Source organism: Protopterus annectens, chromosome 5.part1 (assembly GCF_019279795.1).
Source record: "Protopterus annectens isolate FY-2018-M chromosome 5.part1, PAN1.0, whole genome shotgun sequence".
Taxonomy (NCBI): Eukaryota; Metazoa; Chordata; order Ceratodontiformes; family Protopteridae; genus Protopterus; species Protopterus annectens.
In genome coordinates this window covers 646124859-646147283 of record NC_056736.1, presented here as the reverse complement: position 1 = coordinate 646147283, position 22425 = coordinate 646124859, and the positions used below count along the sequence as shown (strand labels likewise).

Below are 22425 nucleotides of genomic sequence, written 5' to 3'. Positions count from 1 at the left end.
AACAGTCTTTGCTCTATGTATTACTGCTTACTTTGCTAACCTTGTTTCCACCATTACATTTTCTCTCCCTCCCTTACCAAAGTTCCTAGCTCAACAAGGACCTGACTCTCTCTTAACCTCAAGCTCTATTGGGACCTTGTGGCCCGACCACACTGCTTTGCTGCACCTACCTGACTGTCTTTCCTGACAACCTCAAACTAAAGAAGGAAGAAAAGTAGGTTTTTTGAATCAAAACTCTGTGTTGTAGGTCTCTAGTTTTCTGCCCTACCAGTGTCCTAAGGCTACCCTGGGTCTGAGTTTCAGCAGCTATTCCCCACCCTCCACCTCCCTCTCCCAGCTTCCACATAAGCCTGCAACTCTTATTCTGCCTGTCCTGCCTCACTCCCACTGGTCTTCCAGAACTCCTGACTAGCTAAATCTCTCCTACACCTTCACCTTTTTTTCATATACCACCGTTGTCCACTAGGTGGCGCTCCTATCCCTCTCCCTAATTCCTTTCTTTACATTGACACTATCCCTGTCTCACCTCTTCATTTCATTATCTCCCTCTTCCCTTCAAATCTATCTCTCTCAGCACTTCTCTACCCCTCTCCAGAGTCTTCACCTGTCACTTTACTGCACTTTTCCTATTTCTGGATATCCTCCATCCTACCTAACCCTCACTCCTACTGCTCTTACATACTTACCAAAGCTACCTGCATCTCTTATTGTCTCCTCTCTACTCCTCTTTCACTTGTGTCTGCTACCCCACCCCCAAATCCCACCCCTCCCCACTGCTCCTACCTTTATACACACCAAGCCACACCCCTCCCTCCTACTAACTTTTTTTTTTACTCACCATCTGCACCCAACCACACCCCATACCTCTGTCACTACTACTCTCCACTACTATTACTTCACCCCCACCATTCTTTGACTTCTTCCTTCCTATAATTCTCCCTGCTTTTTTCTACCTGGCCTCTCTTGTTCTTTTCCAACCACACAAGAAGGTCATATTAACATGCTTCTAAGGATGCCTACTATATCCAAAGTCCACACTTTAAATGTCTCCCTCATATTAATCTTCTTACCCATCCTTACCTCTGCCTACCTCCTCACCCATTATGAGAAACCCAATTTATTCCTCACTAACCTCCCTCCAAAACACATTACCACATCAAATTTCGTCTACTCCCACAAACACATAAACATAACTTTCTCACCTTCTTACTTGTCACCACAATACCATCGATGTATCCATATAAAGCTACTGAACCTAAACACAAAGAAATTGAAACTTCTCTCAAGTATCCCACATATCCCCATATCCTCAACCACAAAACATCTCTTAAAAGATGGGGACATACACCCTAATCCAGGCCCTACCATAGCAGTTTCACTAAATAACCACCCCACATCCAACCAAAATCCCACTTGTCTAAATAAACATACCAACTCCCTACTAATAGCACCTAAATACTAATAACAACATTGCTCACATTCACGCTCTACTTGAAACTCACTCAATTGACATTTTCTGCCTTACAGAAACTTGGTTAAAGCCAGGAATCAAGGATAATTATTCCTCCTGGTTTCAACATTCTAAGACAGGACCGCCTAAAGCGTAAGGGAGGAGGAGTAGCACTCCTTTACAAAAATGGACTCCAAATCTCCTCTATTAATGACATCCCACCCTTGCAAAATAAGGCTGAAATCCTTATCTCTAAACTCCAGATTAACCCTAAAAAATCCATCTATATAATTTGTCTCTATTTACCCCCTGGTAATAACAGCATTATTATTGAAGAAATCCTCGGATGGGTGTCTACAAACTACCCACAAGAAACAATAATACTAGGTGACTTAAATTATGACTGGAAAACCATTAATACCATCAACCCCTCCACACACATTAATCTTCATGGTTTTACCCAAACTATAAACCAAACGACCAGAATTAACAAACCTAGTAACAAAGAAACTACCCTAGACTGGATACTCACAAATAAAGACTCAACCACTTACAAAGTGGGTACCTTACCAGATGATCTTAGTGATCACATGCTCACCTACATAATAAGACAAAAAAATTATATCTTTATCACCCCAACATATAGAACAATTCGGTCTAAGAAACAATTCAACCCCGAACTCTTCCAGAATGAACTTAGAGCTTGTGATTGGAAACCTGTTAAAAACCTTCCACTCAATGAAGCTGTGTCATATTTTAACTCACAATTTCTTGCCATCCTAGATAGGCATGCGCCCCAACGATCTATAAGAATGAAATTTAAACCAGCCCCATGGCTAACACTTGAAACTAAGAATAAAATACTACAAAGAAATAAGGCTTGGAATAACTGGAGAACTAACAAAACCTCTCCTGATAGACAAATCTTTAGACAATTAAGAAATATGACAAAAAGGGCTATACTATATGACAAAAAGAACTACTATAGCAAGCTTCAACAAACTCACCAAAAACAACCTCAGAAATTCTGGGCAAGCATCAATAGTCTCCTTAAACCTGGTCACTGTAGTACACCATCTCCTCATGATGCTGACCAAAACACCCCACTCCAAACTGCGAATAATTTCAACACTTACTTTACAGAGATGATCCAGTCCTTGGCTAGCCAGCTTTCTTCTGATAATATGAACCTAACTTCCCATAGTTCTATAACCCTACCAACTTTCACATTTCACCCCATATCTACTAACTCTATCTATAAAATCCTCATAAAGCTTAAACCTTCTTCCCCCTCAGCAGACCTACTACCTGCTGAGTACCTGCAAATAGCAGCAAATTCCATTGCCTTTCCCATATCCATCCTGCTAAATAGAACCATTAATGAAGGTATCATCCCAGACATTTGGAAGGTCTCCCATATCATCCCACTTCATAAAGGTGGAAAATCCACTGATTATTCCAACTACAGACCAATAGCTCTTCTTTCTCCCTTAGCTAAAGTAATGGAAAAATGTATTCATCATCAGTTACTTAACCACTTAGTGAAGCACAATATTTTGGCTACTTGCCAACATGGCTTTAGGCCATTTCACAGCACCACCACCGCCCTTCTATCCTTCACTGATACCATCAATAAAAACCGTAATAATAGCACCCTCTCTTCTGCTCTCTTCATCGACTTGTCAAAGGCTTTTGATATGGTCAACCATCCCCTACTAATAAATACCCTAGAACTTCTGGCCCTCGACCCCCCAGCTATCCAATGGTTCAAATCTTACCTTAACAATAGGCAACAAGCAGTTGTCTGGCAAAATAAACTATCATCCCTTCTACCAGTCTCCATAGGAGTCCCCCAGGGCTCAATTCTAGGACCTCTTCTGTTTTCTCTCTTTATCAACGACCTTCACATTGCAGTCCCTGAGGCCACCTGTATTCAATATGCCGACGATTCAACACTTATATGCTCCGCTAACTCCACCTCAGACCTCCACTACATAACCCAAAAGGTATTTAAAATGGTTGAAGAATGGTTCCTAAAACGTTGCCTTCTTCTCAATGCCAAAAAAACCAAGCTGCTACTATTTCCACCTACCAATAGGTCCCCACCTCTTGATCTCTCTATTGTATCTTGCAAAGGCACCCTGATAACACCTGAACAATCTACCAAACTGCTAGGAGTGACTATCGACAACAACCTCTCCTATGACATTCACATTAACAACACCATACAAGCAGTGAACAGAAAAATTGGTTCCTTATACAGAATCAAACCTTTCCTTACTCCTCAAGCCAGAACCACCATTGCCCACTCTCACTTAATCTCTACACTTCTATGCTTCATCTATTTATACTAATTTAAAAGAACTAACCTCCAAAAAATTTCTCATGCCTATAACAATATCGCCAGGTTTGCTACCAGCAACCCATACAAAACACACCATTGTCTTAATCTTAAGCAACTAAACTGGTTTGAATTACCTAACTTACTAACATTTTCTCAACTCATCATTGCTCATAAAATCTTTTATCAACCTAAAAATACTCCGATTCTCACTAACCTTATCACCCCATACACAAATCTAACTTCATTTCGTTCCTCTGCTAGATTACTTGTCTGTACTATAAAGTCTAATAACTTGTCAGGCGATAGCATTTTCTCAAATACTGTTGGGAAACAATGGAACCTCCTACCAACAGACTTAACTCAAATACCATCCCTTTCTCTCTTTAAACTAAGACTCAAACTTCACCTAAAATCTCACTGGATATGCCCCTGTACAAACCCTGACTAACTGCCTCCTCCTTCACGTCTATCTTGCTACTCCCTAGGGTCCACTTTGACCCTTTACCACACTAATGTAGTTTACTGATTCTCATTTCCTTGCTCTAGGACTTCTCCTCTCTTCTACCTACTTCCTCTTCAACGTTCCTATTTCACTCCTGTTTACAAAGGTCTGCATAGAATTTTAATATTTTATTTTTTTTTCCCTCCATACTATGTTTTTCAATGTTTAAAATTGCTAATGTATTTTTCCAATATTAATCTTTATTTTGTATAAATGTTTTTCTGGAGCTTTTCTCCTCGGGCCTCTACTGAAAATGGACATGTATCCAGTTAGACTAGCCCGGTCAACAAATGTAAAATAAATAAATAAACTACCACACAGTCTAGTTCTAACCAATTATAATTAGCTGCTGATATAATATTAAAATATATAGCATTTTAGCATTCCCATAACAGAATGTCATACAAGTATTAGTATCATTTACTCTCCCAAAAAGTACACTGCATTTTTCCCTGGTTAGATTTCCAATCATATGACTCCTTAACATTTTTCTACAATAAGAAATTACTGCAGGAGCCCAGCAGCATCGTCACCCAGAAACATCTTGTGAGAATGAGGCAACAAATTTCCCATCCTGCCTTTAGTATGAAAATACCCATAATAGCACAGAGATTAAAAGAAAGGTACTAAAATGGCAAAAATGTCACCACTTTACTGACATCAACACCTCTGTGCCTGTAATCAGTGACTGTCAGGAAAAAAAACAGATCATTAAATCAAATAACCATCAGAATGAATAAAACTAAAAGGCACACAGCTGTCTAACAATATCTGAAACAATTGCTCTGCTTTCATTTTGTACAAAGCATTTACCAAGTCTATCATTACTAAACACTTTTATCATTTCTGACTCATTGATGTTAATTGTCACCCTCAGATAGTCGACTGAATGCAATGCATACATGCTGGGCAGTTTACCTCTCACTGTCTGCACTGAAACTGTTCTAGTTTAGTCTGACATACCTGGTACAGCCTGCTACTAAAGGTATTGGCAAGACATCCTTGTGATCCTATTTTATTGTGTATATGTATTGCCTTTGCTTCATTAAAATTGTGCACCACATCCCCCCAAAATTAAACATAACATTAAACGCATCAGTCATAATAAAAGGACTGATTATCTACATACTACAATTTGCATTAAATATACAGGGCACACCTTCTTCCCCCCCGACATTCTGCATTATAGATGATTAATTTCTGTTGGCACATCCCACACTTATAGTGGCTGATGAAACAATAACCTTATTCCATATATGGTCTTAAATGCCCCTGCACTTCCTGCTGTACTTCCCAAAGACCAAACTGATTATCCTCCCTGTCCTTGCATAACTGAGACAAAGAATCCAGTGTAGCCATCATTAACCACCTGCATCACAAATGACTGTTCCCTGGAATTAGATTCCAAGGTATTTGTATGAACTCACCCTCCCTGCTAATACTTACTCACCTTAACTTGTGTTTCTTCTTATAACTTTACTATTTGTAAAACTGTCACTTTGCTTTATTCAGTGTTCTGCACTTAGAAACTGGTTCCTTTTGCTTGTATGTGTCTGATATCTTTGTTATAGCTGACTTGTGGTGCATAACTGTTACATTGTCTCAACCTTATCCCTATCTTAAAAACAAATATTTTTGAAATCTAGTCTAACAACATTTTTACCGGTCATATGCAAAACGTTGCCTTCCACTTCCTAGACAACAATACTTGATTAGAATGAAACAGCTGAATCTATTCTTACCTTACATTTGCAATGAGAAAATAAAGGTATTGATCTTTTACACCTAATAATTTTAAAATTATGTATCACTGCTGTCATCAGTCCTAACAGTAGCCCCCCTACCTTAACCCCACTGACTCAGCTGCACCCTAGCAGCTCATATTCCTTATCTTTCAACAATTCAAATTTTTCATTTATCTAGGTCAATCATTATAGCCTCCTAAATTACAGCAATTTCTTTAAAATATGCCACCTAGAGCATCAGAAATAAATGGGATTGTCTTAAAACATGGCTCACCGAACACAAACCAGATATAGTAGTCATGAGTGAAAACGGTTAGATGACAGCATATGTCTCACCACCTTCATGCAAAACAAGGGCCATGCACTCCTGAATAATAGGCCAGGCAAAAAAAAGGTGGTTCTGTGTTTCTAGTAAAGAAATCCACTAAAATAACACCACATTTCCTAGGTATAAATACTTCAAATAACTATTATGTGTATCTCTCTCCAACCTTAACATTTTGAAAACACCATGCTAGACAACACCCCAAATTAGGTTTTAACTGCAGGAGTCAATAGCAGTGATCTAATGGGGCCAGAAAAAACAATCCCAGGTTAGCCACATAAATAATCTCCTATTAGAATAAATCTCTCAGCTAGGGTTCTTGGTCAACATAACTAGCCTCCTACATAGATGTGAAAATGTCACCTACCTCCACAATGCCTTCAGCAACTACCTCCCCATGCAAACAACTATTTTATATGAAGCCCACATAACTAATTTTTAACAGCCAATGCAAGAACATTTTGAAAGGCAAAATAATCATAACATCTAAACAGTCTTTACTTATTATAAATATCTCAAAGTGTAGAATCCATTCCAGGCAGTATTGGGATTTAACTCTTGTATTACTCCTGTTATTGATAAACAGTTTCCAGCTACACTAAAATGTCTGAAGGGATTACACTGCATCTGGATAACTCATACCCTTGAAAAGTTTTATGAAATCAAGAGACAAGAGTTAGAAGAAAACCACTAAGAATCCCTTTGTCACCTAATTCCAGCAGACAGATATGTACTACTAAAAATAAAGAGGCTAAATCCTTGTACAAAAATTACACTGCTCCCCAACCCACACTATTCTAGAAAGTTGTTACAGAAATTGCTTACTTTGCTAAAAAGTGATTCCCATTAATCTAACCCAAATATGGACCTTTTTACTTTACAACACTTAAAAACATTAATTTTTCCATATCCCCAACAAAACTCTCCACTCCCGTGGCACTATTAACCGTCAACTCGCCTCCCAATTCCCTAATTCTTCTCAGTTCCCACATATATGTTGAAATCCCAGTCATTCTCTTTCTTAACATTATCTTCCAAGAGAGTTTGAGTATAAGTTGGGAATATTGAGGAAAACAAACCCTAAACAGTAGCATTCAATCAGCCTTTATTAAGATGGCTGCTGCATGACAGCAAACTCTCTGAATCAAGTATTCAGCCTTTTAATGACACTAGGAATATCTGCACCTCCAGTTTAAGCATCTATTTTCAATAATTCCCATTATAAAAATACCATGTTCCTCCTCTTCCCAGGACTACAGATCCATATCCATGCAATCCCCTATCACAAAAATATTTAACAAAATTAATTTACAGTCAGTTTGATCATATAAATGAATACAACCTTTGAACTGATAACAGAACTGCACATACACAGTAACCAACAAAATTTATACTTCAATGGAAAAGGATTGCCTTATTTGAAGGTCATGTTTCAGTCTCAAAAGAACATGCAATAGTGTTGATCATTGTGCACTTCTAACTAAAGCTAAATCTTTTAGGATTTAGCTGAAATAGATTCAATTCATATCAGACCTAATTTAATCAAAGAATCTTCAAAGTGCAAAGAGGTAACCAAATTTCAAATGAAGGCATTTTCTCAGCAGTGGTGTTGTAAGGGTTAGTTTTCAGCCTTATTCTTTTTTTCATAGAGTATATTACTACCAGCATTTTACATCATCAATAAGTGTACATTGATGACCTTACTCTTCATAGGTAATGAAACTCTGCAGCATAAATTGAAAAACAACTACTAAACAATTTTAATCAACTTTGCTATCAGTTCTCTAGCAAGGGTTACTAAAATTGACAATATGCTGTTTGAAACACTGTACAAATTATCTCAAACAGCCACTTTACAATATCAGTTCCAAATTACAATAAAACAGCTCAGTATCCTATACAAATATCTGAGCCTTGTGATGGATCCTAAGCGCTCACTGAAAGCCCATTCTGAATGAATTATACAAAGAGTGAAGTAACAGTTAAACAAAGAAAGCCTGCAACCCATTTCACCCCTCAGTCATGGCATACTCTAATTAATGAACTTGTGCCTTATCTATAATATACTCAGACTTAAAAGTTAACTCATCCCATAATGCCCACTTCTTACAGAATATAATAAAGAGCACCTTTTGATTCGTCAGGCTACACCTTAAAATGAAAACCACTGACAAACCTTTGGTAAAGCAAGCTTCACCTGTTCCAACTAGAGCCATGCTACTTCTCTCACCTTGCATTTAATCTACAGAATAACGACTTGTGCCTTCTCTTGCTAATAACCTATCTGCTAAAAATTCTATATGCTACCTCAGAACAAGCACTGGTAATACTCTTACCCTACAGAGACTCCCTTTCTAATGTCCGTATGGTGAGAAAAGCTTTACTAAACTAGCTCCATTCAGTTGGAACCACTGCCTTGACGATGTGGGAAAATAAAACAAGATATTCCCTGCATAGAGCATTTATAGCATGAGTATACCTTCACTTTTATTTTCTAGATGAAGGGTAACTAAGATAAACCCTAAACAACCTACCATAACCATCAAATCATAAAACAGCCTGCCTTTGTCATACATTGAAACAAAACACTTGTATATAAGTAAACGCACCTTTAAATTGTAAATGTTACACATCATTTAAGATATTGTAATATCTTACAGTTTAGCTTCGTAGAAGTCAAAGTGTACATTATTAGAAATCATATACTATTGTGTAAATGAAGTTATGTAAAAATAACATGCATAAGTAGAACTATTGACCAAACTCTTTTGTATATTTCACTGCATAGTACAAGTCAGAACTTGTTTTTTGCTTTCTCATTATTTCATGTTATGAGATTAATGCATCCTTTTAAATGAGCCTTTGATTATGCCAAACCTTTAATTTGGGATATGGCTGAAAACAATCTTCAGACAAGCTCACCTACCCAGTTAACAAATAAATAAACACGTAGACATACTACAGATTACAACGGGACCAGAATAATGGCTGAAAAATTGTACTAAATTACCTCAGGATCAGTTTCTAGAATTGCAGCTCGTGCAAATGAAGTTTCATTTTATAATAACTGTAAATAAGTGTCCCTGCTGATCATAAGAATTATTTATTTTCTGCAATAAATCCTATTTTACATTCCCTCAACTAGTACTAATGTATGCATAATCAATGAATGTCAAGGCAGCTTAAAGTTTTCCAGTAGCCTGATAGTCACTGGTTTTCATATCCTCTTTCACCTTGTGCAGTCTCCCCAGTACTGTCTTCTTAGCTGCTGCCCCCTAGTCGCAGCTGATAAGATACAAATCTGTTATAGTACCATGTGCCACTGAAGCTGACAAGAAAGAGTTCTGAGTGATCTGCTCCAGCTACTATAATCTGATAAGAATACATAGCATCCTGTGCAAACTTTTCTAATACCAAAAGCATTTAGTTCCAAAAACCTCAATGAACAAGATCTCTATTGAAACTAGTCTGTTACCCTGATGAACCCAGTGTTACAAAGTGCACAAAGATTAAAAAAAAAATGGTCAACCCACAAATTATATTTACCTGCCCTAAAAGTGCAATTCCACATCATTTGTTTCTCAGCCTCTTTGTCCTGGCATTGTCTATTAACCCCTTCATAGTATCAATTTCTCCTGACAGAATAAATTCATAGAATATTAAAAGAGGCTGTAGTATGGCTGCATGAACTGTTATTTCATGAAAGTGCAAACTAAGTTGTTTAGTGAATGTTTGTTGCTCCCACATCCCCCCCCAAAAAAAAAGTTAAATAATCTCTGTCCAAGTTTGATTCAATATGAGCCAAAACACAAGCATATGCAAAAATGCAGTAACTAAAACAGTGGTATATTTCATTGACAATAACCAAGTTCTGGAGAAGAAAGATAACTTCCCTAATGAGTGTATAGTGTGTGTGTGTGTGTGTGTGTGTGTGTGTGTGTGTGCGGGGGGGGGGTAACCTTATAAAGAAATTAACAACCCAGTGTTTACTATTGCAGCAAAGAGACTGTTTAATCATACTCAAGACTTAAAAAACTTTGTTGGCAGTCAATTAAGTATTTTTTTTAAATAGTTAGATTTCACTGTGCTTTTGAAGTATCAAATAAATGTTATCAAGCAATTTTGAAGGAAAATGTGTTTTAAAAAAATGAGATTTGTGCAAACAGAGAGTTATCCATTCAAAATTACTTTACTAAATAAAGTATCAGTTAGATACTATGGAAAATAAGGCCCTACAAATGCAGCTACTCTATTCTGAATTACCCAGTGGTAACCACAGATCTGTCAGGCCAGAACTGAAAACATTGAAAGCTTCCTAAACTTGAACATTAAAAAGATACCCATCCAATATATATGGTGGCCTCCAAAGTTTTTTTCACACACTCCTGTTAATTATCTGCCATAGCACAGCCATTATCTCAGTCTCCCTCATCAAAATGTCCACTGTTCTTCTCTGACTACAAAGTGCCATGTGACATGGTCTCATCCATCCCCTTGTGACAATTCTTCCTTGCCAGTCTGCAGACTGGGTTAATCCCATTCTGCCATAGCTCAGCCATTATCCCAGTCAATCGCATCATCGCCAGTATCACACACTCCTGTTAATCCCATTCTGCCATAGCACAACCATTATCCCAGTCCCTCCCACATCCCCATTATCGCACACTCCTGTTAATCCCATTCTACCATAGCGCAGCCATTATCCCAGTCCCTCCACATCCCCAGTATTGCACACTCCTGTTAATCCCATTCTGCCATAGCTCAGCCATTATCCCAGTCCCTCCCACATCCCCAGTATCACACACTCCTGTTAATCCCATTCTGTCATAGCACAGCCATTATCTCAGTCCCTCCCACATCCCCAGTATTGCACACTAGTGTTAATCCCATTCTGCCATAGCACAGCCATTATCCCAGTCCCTCCCACATCCCCAGTATCGTACACTCCTGTTAATCCCATTCTGCTATAACGCAGCCATTATCTCAGTCCCTCCCACATCCCCAGTATCGTACACTCCTGTTAATCACATTCTGCCATAGCACAGCCATTATCCCAGTCCCTCCCACATCCCCAGTTTCACACACTCCTGTTAATCCCATTCTGTCATAGCACAGCCATTATCCCAGTCCCTCCCATATCCCCATTATCGCACACTCCTGTTAATCCCATTCTGCCATAACATAGCCATTATCCCAGTCCCTCCCACATCCCCATTATCGCACACTCCTGTTAATCCCATTCTGCCATAACATAGCCATTATACCAGTCCCTCCACATCCCCAGTATTGCACAGTCCTGTTAATCCCATTCTGCCATAGCACAGCCATTATCCCAGTCCCTCCCACATCCCCAGTATTGCACACTCCTGTTAATCCCATTCTGCCATAGTGCAGCCATTATCCCAGTCCCTCCCACATCCCCAGTATCGTACACTCCTGTTAATCCCATTCTGCCATAGCACAGCCATTATCCCAGTCCCTCCCACATCCCCAGTATTGCACACTCCTGTTAATCCCATTCTGCCATAGCACAGCCATTATCCCAGTCCCTCCCACATCCCCAGTATCACACACTCCTGTTAATCCCATTCTGCCATAGCACAGCCATTATCTCAGTCCCTCCCACATCCCCAGTATCGTACACTCCTGTTAATCCCATTCTGCCATAGCACAGCCATTATCCCAGTCCCTCCCACATCCCCAGTATTGCACACTCCTGTTAATCCCATTCTGCCATAGCACAGCCATTATCCCAGTCCCTCCCACATCCCCAGTATCACACACTCCTGTTAATCCCATTCTGTCATAGCACAGCCATTATCCCAGTCCCTCCATATCCCCAGTATCACACACTCCTGTTAATCCCATTCTGTCATAGCACAGCCATTATCGCAGTCCCTCCCACATCCCCAGTATCGCGCACTCCTGTTAATCCCATTCTGCCATAGCACAGCTATTATCCCAGTCCTTCCCATTATGCACCCAGTAAAACATGCTCCAGATAACGGGAAGCCAGACAGACTAGAAGCTTCAACCAGAAGATTGCTATATTCCATAACTTAACTGCTCTCACCCTGACACTTCTTATCACATGACTGAGCAATAAGTGTTACTTCTATCTTCCATTTTATCTCATTAATAAATTCCTTCTGTTTTGATATCCCTGTGACTTTACCATCTCTTATTACTCAAATAAAAATAGCAGTATTCCTTCACATATAGCCCTATGTCAAGCCATACAAACAGATGCACAAGTGACCTTCATCACCTCACAAGGAGCCCTTGCTCCTAATATGCCCATAATCTGACAACTAACTGCAGTGCAGAACTAATAATACACCTTGCGATGCCAAATTTATTCAATATCACAGCTGCCTGCATAAAAAGTATAAACTATCAAAACTGATGCACAAGGAATTCAGTAAATGTTATAGTTTACTAATCACTAACCACAACTTTTTTAACTGAGATTTCCACCCCAAAAGTTCATAACTATAAATTAACCAGCATGGGTACCATGACCACAAAGCAATACAGCCCTTCTGCAACCAAAAAATGCCTGAAATCAATGTTGTTTTATTTTTGCAGAACATGCTGGCAGGAATATGAATGAGAATTAGACAGAATGCGTAAACCCTCCCCATTTCCACTCTTCCCCTGATAAAGTGGTTCTAAAGGTGACATAAATATCTTCCACTCCAGTATGCACAAAGGTGCATATACTCAGGCAATGTCAGTGAGTTAGATACAAGAGTTTGAGTTGCAAAATGCTTGTCAAATGTGAACCTAGCTCCTCTTCATACCTCTCAACTTCTTAGTGCAAGAAATCTGGACAAATCCTAAAATAATGGGGGGACAATGGCCCAGAAACAGAGATTGAGTTTAAATATTGCAAGTTGTTAGAATAACAGGATTTGTGTTTGCATGGATTTTCTAAAGGATTTGAAGTCTGAAACAAAATATATGTGATTATTTACTGACTTCAGTCCTCATTGGTTTGCCAGAAAACCACAAATTTTATGAGGAGCAGACAGAAAACATGAGTCAAATATCTGGATATTCTGCAAAACTCTGGGCAGTTGAGAGGTATGCCCTTGTGTCCTTCTGCATCCTATCCATCACCTCTCCCAAACTGCAGAATACTGCAGTTAATTTTGAACAAGAACATGCCCCAGGACTATGTATAAGATCTACAAAGGTTTACTTACTGAAAGAGAAATGTTGAATCCATAGCATGTGAGAAGTCTGCCACATATGTGGAACTTTAGAAGGCTAAATGCACTGATCTGCATCCAGTACAGTACTGAATGAGCAGTGCACATGTAATCCAAACACATTCTAGTGGGGTTCCCATATCCAGGTGCCTTCCCAAGGATTTCAGAGAATCCAAAGAACCATGCAAGTGTTTTAGTAGAATTTAAACCAGTAATAGGAATATCAAACAGGAATATGAAAAGCAAGACAAACTATGAAACCGCCATGCATTAAGGCAAAGCTACCGGTCAGGCAATGTGTGCACATTGTTCAACTGCAGTACGGATGCCAATGACTAACAAGTGCCCACATCAAATGTAAAACGAGATGTTAAACCGAAGCCTGTTTACCTGAGCTGGTGGTAGCTTATGTGGATGCAGTTCTACTGCAATTATCAAAACAACTAGGGGAATTTCCCCAATGCCCAGGCCAAATTTCTACTAGTTCATATAACTACCACCTCCAGTCTCCCCTGAGAAGAGGCTATCAGCCTAGTGTGGCTAACTGAACAAAAAATAAATAAAATAAATAAGAAAAACATGCCTCTGAGCATTCCTGTCTAGCATATGGGAGGAAGATTTGTATTCAACAAGTCCCTGTAAATATAATACATAAGTTACTACGTCAACTCCAGCACTGCAATATGACCAGGCTCTCCAGTGAGACATTTACTGTCACTTATGCCCAGAGATGCATTAGCTAGATGGATTGCAAGTGCTTACTCATTATATTAGCACAAGACATTATCAGGCATGCAGGACAAACAATGTTGCAGCTCGCTACTATCATCCAAAGAGAGAGGCTTCACAACTAACTCCAAATATCAGTTCAAGTCAGTAATATCCAATCAGTAATTATCACATACTAAAGTCCCCACTGAAATCTTTGTTTCTTCTTGTAAAATACCACGGGATTCAGCATATTGTACATAACAAATGTTTGTTTATTTATTTATTTATTCATTTATTTATTTAATCGTTTCAACAGGATTGGTGAGCAGGTCCAAGAACCCTTTTCAGGCACAGCTCAGGCCAAATAGGCAAATAAAATGGATATTTACACAAATATTTAGTACAGTTGCATAACACACATTAAAAAGTCGACCAAACTAAAGTGGAATGAAAATGCATAATTTTGAAGTAGGGTATAAGTGATGGAAAAAATCATAGACTCAAGGATATACAATGTATATACAAAGAAATAAAATGGAACTGGAACAATAAGCAGAAACTATACTTTAAAAATTACAATCAGAAATGTAATCCATTTTAAATATGCAAGGGAGGTATTTAAGTGTATCTCTTAGCCTGAGTTTATAACAAAAAATGGTAGACAGAAAGCTGAGAATATAGTTGGCATCATATATCAAAACACTTGCTACAATGAACTGAATTAATAAAGTATGAAAGAGTGCGAAAGCCCACATTCAGGATTAGAGGCCAATCTGGGTGCATTCAAAATTTCTTGGGCCTTGTCATGCCATCCATTTTACTTTCTGGATTATTCCAGACTTCACTGAAGCTAACTAAAATCCCTACACATTGGCACAAGAGTTTTTTAGTGCCCTAGCCAAATGTTGCCTAAAGGAAAAAAAGTATTTATACATATATATATATATATATATATATATATATATATATATATACATACACACACACACACACACACACACACACACATACACATATATATATATATATATATATATATATATATATATATATATATATATATATATATATATATATATATATACATATATGTATATATATATATATATATATATATATATATATATATATATATATATATATATATATGATTATCATTTCATGGAAGGTCGATTTAACTGAAATAAAAAAAAAACAGTAGACACAAATGACTGATAGTACACCATAAAAATCCATTTTGTTGCAAGCATTCTACACAACCCCCTGCATCCTCCACAACCCTCATAACTGAATATTCTAATACCACAGTCATACACCTATGGGAAAAAAAAACACCACACACAATAAATCAGTGCTGGCACACAAACTCAATCATCTACAAATCTGGGGAAACAATATGATGAGCATTGCTAATCCATATAAAATATTGTAAATTATGTCACTATCAAATCATGTGAGCAAAAATGACAGCAGAAATACCATCTATAAACTTCCATGGTTTTCAGTGGTATGCTTTTCGGTCAAAAGTACTAATAACTACTGTCTTTGCTTTTAGTCAAACCTACCTTTGTCAAAATAATACAAAGCCACACACACACACACACACACACACACACACACACACACACACACACACACACACACACACATATATATACATACACACACACACACACACACACACACACACACACACACACACACACACACACACACACACACACACACACACACACACACACACACACACACGCACATGGACACACACGCACACATATACATATTTACAAATTTTAGATATAGCTATGGATAGATATAAGTGTTTACACACACACATTCAGATAAATATATATATATATATATATATATATATATATATATATATATATATATATATATATATATATATATATATATATATATATATATATATATATATACATATATGTATATATACACAGATAGATATAAATATATAGATATATATATATACATAGATATAGATATATAGGTAGATAGAAATTGATATATACACACATATCAATGTGGATAGATAGCTAGATAGAACGCTAGACAGACAGATATTTACCTGGGCTGTGCCAGTAAATGGTCTTTTGGGATCAGTGCACTATCAATAAATACATAAACATCCACATACACACACACACACAAACACACACACACACACACACACACACACAAATAAAAATAAATATATATATATATATAAATATAAATATATATATATATATATATATAGCCAGAGAATGATACATATTCTCATAAAGATACATAGCTGAACTCTGCTAAACTCCCAGGGATGTTAAATAATTGTGTGTAACTGCTTCAATGCCTGCCATGTATTTGACACAGCAGCAGACAAAATGAATGTATATGGTGTTATTAATTATAAAGTGCTCATGCAGTTCACTCACAACATAACCCAGCAAAGAAGTACACCTCTCTCATAATCCCATGCATATTCACTAGCTTTGAAGAACTAGTATTCAGACAGTTAGCATAGTATTTCCTGAAGAATCATGTAAACCTGCCTGCAAGTTGCAATCATGTCTGTTTATGGAAATTTTACAATGCATGCCTTCTTCCTTACTTTGTTTTTTTCTATATGATCATATTCTCTGAGTTGTATCCCTCTCACATATTATGTAACTTTTCAAAACATAAGGAAAACCAAATTATATCATTCTGGTATACAGCTGAAGTCTGAACGCTGAACCATTTCACAGTGGGAGACAAATATTATTATTATTATTCTTATTCTTTTATCCTTGCTCTAGTAGTTGTGAGGTTAACTTTGCTCTTCATTTAGTCATTTATGAGTAACTAAACTAATTACTTTTATCTAATCATGCTGTAAAAATGATTTATACTAATGGATTTATCCAAATGAAGCTGAATGAATGTGACAAAATGGACAATAGAATCAGAGCATGGATATTTACTTCCTGTGACTGGGTGAACAGATGAAGGCAACTAATATTCAGATGGATACTTCAGAAGTTCAGAGATTTTGTATGTTTGATCATGTCCCAGAATTAATAAGGTCTGTTTGACTGGTGAATTATGCGATATAAGGTTTTCCATGCTGTGAGTTGCAATAAATCTCAATGACCTTCTAAAGAAAAGTTTTAGTTGCTTAGTCATTATGACAACCACAAATTAGTTACAGTGCTTGTTGTATTCAGTTGCATTTGACAATCTATGATCCCCTGATCCCCATCACACACACACACACACACACACACACACACACACACGTACAGACTAGTGTGAATTCAGAAGCACTATTTTACATCATCATCAGTGACCCTGTGTAGGAAATTTGCGAATCAAATGAAGGAATCTTTATCTGTGTGCAACAGAGCAACAAAGCAAGATAGATTTCAAACAATAAGAATCAGAAGAGTGTACACCTCATGACACACCCTGCAACCAGATGTTATCAGTGGAAATTAAACATTGCAGACATTTAGTGTAAAACCTCAGAGGTCCATTGGTTATCACTCCACTCCTAAGATGGCAGCAAAGGTGGGCAGCATTTGGAGAATCTATACAACTTTCATAGTGCATAATTTGCACCTTTAATAAATTAAGCTAATTTATTAGGTTTCATGTTGTGGAACCTACTGCCATGTCCATTGTCTCCTGAACCAGCCAGTAACACACCTTTTGCACGCTCTGTTACTGAACTCTTCTGTATTTGCTTAAAGTAAGCTGGTTGTTGTTTATTCTTCTGACTGCTTAATTGTCGTCTTTTTTTTTGTTTGTTTGTTTAAATGCATTCACAATTGTCTTCATTTGAAATGGAAGATTTTTACAGAGTAATACTGATTAAGTCACAAAACACTATGCGTGTTTAGAAATTTAAGTCAGAATAGAAATAGGTTAATAGCTGCAAGGCTAAAAATGTATTTGTGCATCTATTTTTGGGAAGTTACTGTTGCTTTTTTACTCAAACTGTGAACAACTCCTGGAGTGAAATTTTCATATCATTGACATAAGGGTAAAACGGAGAAAAACAATTTGCAATCAAATATTGTGTATCTTTTATCTAGAATAATATTTCAGCCACATTTTATTGCATCTCATCACTTGCTTAGCAAAACAAAAGCTATTTAACTTCTCCAAACCAATAAGACAGTCCATATTGCCCGGTTTTATACAGCCCCCTTTACTACCCTTTGCTCTGTGATAATTAGACAAACTGACAAAGCAATGAAACTTTTAGACACAGCCTGTTAACATCATGTAAGATGCCCTTATAATGGCAAAGGTATGAGAGTTTTGCATATTTCCCTAATTCTTTATATCCAGAAGTATGGAATAACTGTATCATTGTCGATGTAAATTTGGCAATTTCAGTAACAAGTTTACACTGTGCAGCATAAGGCAGAATGAATTGGTAAAATCTTAAACTGGTGACAAGAGATGCAATGTTCGTTTTAGAGGCAGCACTAAGGGGTTAAATGTTTGTATGGGGTACCCATGCGCTACCACTATCCCAAAGAAACTAAGGAGTGTACATAAGTAAGGTGTGGGGTTCTATGCAGCCAGTCTCTCATAGTACCAGATAAGCCAGATCATGGAATAAACTGCGATAAACATATTGTTAAGTAGGCAGGTGGAAAAACAAATACATGATGATTAGAGATATATAACTTTTATATTACTTGTGTGTGTGTGCTTTGCAGTTCCCACTTGCGCCTCTCCACCCCTAATAGTATAAACTAAGGGTTCTTTCACTGCTGAAGAGACTATATAGATAAATTCTTGAAATTATTGCGCTCCTTAGACAATGTAAGATATGATTCAAATATTCTGGAGATGACATACAGCACGTTTTCACTGTTGAAATTCACACCTCCTGGTATAGGTAGATATGTTTTACCTGGTGTGTGCATGGTTTACTTTTGTAAATCCTTTTTAAACGCCACTCCAGTATTACAACGTGAGAAAGAAAAATGTTAGAAGAAATAGAATAGACCGCCTATTTTATGAATGTCACAGGATAAAAGCTTTTAGGGTGATACACCTAGAGGTTCAAAATTGAGAATAACCTCAATGAAATAGAATACAAGTTTTGTTTTACAGCAGACCACAGAAACATCTTTCGCATCCCATTTGCCACCTGCATCCGTCTGTAGCAGCTGCTGCGTCCAAAGAGACGAAATCGACACAGAGAGATACTGCACTTACCCCCTATCGCCAGGATAGCGATTAATACAGCGGTAAGTGCCACCGGGCAACGTTCCAACATGCTGTGCGCCTGAGCCCCAATCTGCGCGCTGCGCAGCAGTTCACAAGACACTCGGGCAACTCCTGTCGCACCGGTACCAGTTAGAGAACCTGCAGTTCTTTGTGAGTACACTAACAAGTGAAATTCGGGGCAAGCTCTACACCAGTACAAAATCCAGCTAGTCCACCGCTGCTGCAATCAGCCTGGTCCTTATTGGCACAACTAAATCCTACAGACCCTTGTGAATAGGTTGTAAGCGAGACTATGAATACAGCACTGGTTTCCTTTCAGAACGCATAAATCTAGCTATCCAGTATCCAGACAGTTCGAGTCCATTGAGACTTCAGGGCTGGGATTTATAATTTACATCCCACTCCGTTAACTCTGACAGGCTACCATACTGACGTGTTTGTGGTGGGTGTGTTTCATCTTATTTCCACTTTATACTGTGTGGGTCGCAAGGGGTGGGGATGGAGATCAGGCTTGGCATACCAAGCGTACCTCTGAACTGATTAGATTTTTGCAGAATGCCCAGATTTTTTGCTTCATATTTTTGGTCTGTTCCTCATCTCTGGCAAATCACTGATGACTGAAGCCATTAATAATGCAATACATTTGAATTTCAGACTTCATAACCTTCAGAGAATACATGCTAACCCTAAAGGTGTAAGTTTTAGCAACTTTGTAAGTTTATAAGAGCAATATTTAAATGATGTCCCTATTTTTTTGGACTTTTGACCCCCAGATTATTTTAGGCTTTGCCCAGATTTCTTACCTTAAGAGGTTGAGAGGTATGCTGCCCAGGATTTGCTATAACTATTTTAAGGGCACGTAGACTCCAGAAAGTAATCTGGAGCAATGTGTAAGGTAATGCTGCTACCTCTGCAAAATAGGAACTATTTACTGTAAGAGGAGAATTAACTTAGCAGCCCTTCTTTTACTCCCACTTCTTCCTTCCTTCCTTTCCTTTTTCTTTCTTTCTTTGCATACATTTATTTGTAAAAAAGTGCAATAAACATATAAGCACAAACACGTGAACAGTTGAAAGAACAAGAAACATTCACTTACAGGTTCATAGGTTCATACTAGGCTATCTGCCCTAGGGCATTTATAAGCCTAGCCAGAGTTGTGTGGCTTTCACCACCCCTTAGGTTGAAGAATACTATACTCATTAGTTTGCCGTGTCCTCTGTCAGCAGTGAGTGATAGATGATCCCCGGGTAAACCCACTACTATCCATCCATCCACTGGTCAAGATTCTCTTGACAGAGCCAGCCAGGTGCTCTCTCTCACACTGGACCGATTCTGTTCCACATAGGGAGGAGTCTCTGGATGAAATCTGTCCTCCAGCACGCCCTATTTATATCCGTTTATAGGTTTAAGTCTCTTGCTCTTGTGGCTCTGTGGGTGGATTTTTTTTTTTGAGGTGAGCATGTCCATTAATTCCGGTTTGTGTATGTCCTGTAGGTCAGCAGGCTGCAAGCAGAAGGTATGTGACTGAATAGAGAACAGAATCAGTCGGGCAGCAGTCGGGCAGCATATGGCATTTTTTTTTTTTTGAGCATACTTTTGGGGTTTGAGCCAATTGGGTTCGTGCAGGTGTCGGGTAGTCTGGTAAGATATACATTGTACCAATCATTCTGACATACATTAGAATATAGGTAAAAAGTAATTGTGTGGTCCTGACCTGATCCTTCAGAACAATGGAATCATAATGTCTCAGGTCCTCCTAACCACTTTGGCAATGTGAGTGTAAAAAAAAAGGTCAAAAAGAAAGGTTACTGTCAACTTGGGTCCCCAGGTCTGTTGATTAATGGATTGCCACACATGTGGTTGTGGTGGGGGATTGTACCTACCTTTACCAAAGGGTAAGGTTTTTTTTTTTTTTTGCTTTATTTTATGCCATGGTTGGCAGTTATCCATTTCTATGAGGACCTCTGAAGGATATCTGTGTCTATGATGGATCTTGTACTATGGATATTCATGCCAGTCTTGCAGTCATCTGCAAACAGCCACAATCCTCCCTTGTTTGCCTGCACTTCTGAAAGTAGATGCTGATAGAGAGGGGGAGGGGCCCAGGACTCGTGGGGTGGACTGATGGACTGTGGCTTGGAGTCCGACTGGCTTGTGACTGGCTAACTTCTGTGGTTCTAACCTGTTGCAACCCATCTTGGTTCAGTCACTTGTTACATATTGCTTAGCCATCTGAGCTTTCTTCTTATTAATTGTAAACAGGTGAATTTTCTAAGGTGTTTGGTGGGTCACTCGTGTTTTTTGCAAGCAAGCATCAATGGCCTGTGTTTGAAAGTGACTGTCAAAGGCAGAAACTGCTGTGTTGAAACAAAAAAAGTTCAAGGTCAAGTTCAAGAAGGTGGGTTATCCATGTCTCCATTATTTAGGTCCAATCCATTCCTATCCCTCCCTATGCTTTTATTTATGAGTTTGCTTACCGGGGCTTTCGATAGCAGGTGGGAGGTTCCGCTGCCTTATGGGGGACAGATTACCAGGTATGCCACCGCCACGAGTTGGAGTGGGAGCAGTATCTTGTGGCGGTTACCTGCATCAACAGCAGCATGTAATGTTAAGAAGGCTCCTACCCTGGTTCAGTTATGTGTGGCGGGGGCCCCTCCTCATTCCAGCTGAGGGCATTTTGGCCGTTTAGGAGAGCAGCTCTCACCTAGGCTATGGAGATGGGGAGATTGCTATCACTCTGCTGGGGCATAGGATTGATTGGGGAGGGGGAGATCTGGGAGGATTGATTTTTTCTCTGTTTGGGGGAGGCCTGTCTGTTTTTTCAAATTTCTTGTCAGCCAGTTTGGTTGAATTTTGTATCATCTTGACTAATGTTTTTTATATTGTTAATTCAGTTTTCAGCTTT

General features: G+C 38.3%; 1 protein-coding gene across 2 annotated transcripts in view; it reads right to left on the bottom strand.

Annotated features, from left to right (window-relative positions):
• The window catches only part of FLT1 (fms related receptor tyrosine kinase 1), a 1018969-nt gene extending 999034 nt beyond the window's left edge, over positions 1-19935 (bottom strand). For both annotated transcript variants that reach the window (XM_044073267.1, XM_044073268.1), the window contains exon 1: positions 19509-19935. In XM_044073267.1, the coding sequence (XP_043929202.1) occupies positions 19509-19569 (61 nt within the window). In that variant the 5' untranslated portion in view covers positions 19570-19935. The remainder of the gene's footprint in view (positions 1-19508) is intronic.
• Between the last annotated feature and the right edge of the window lie 2490 nt (positions 19936-22425).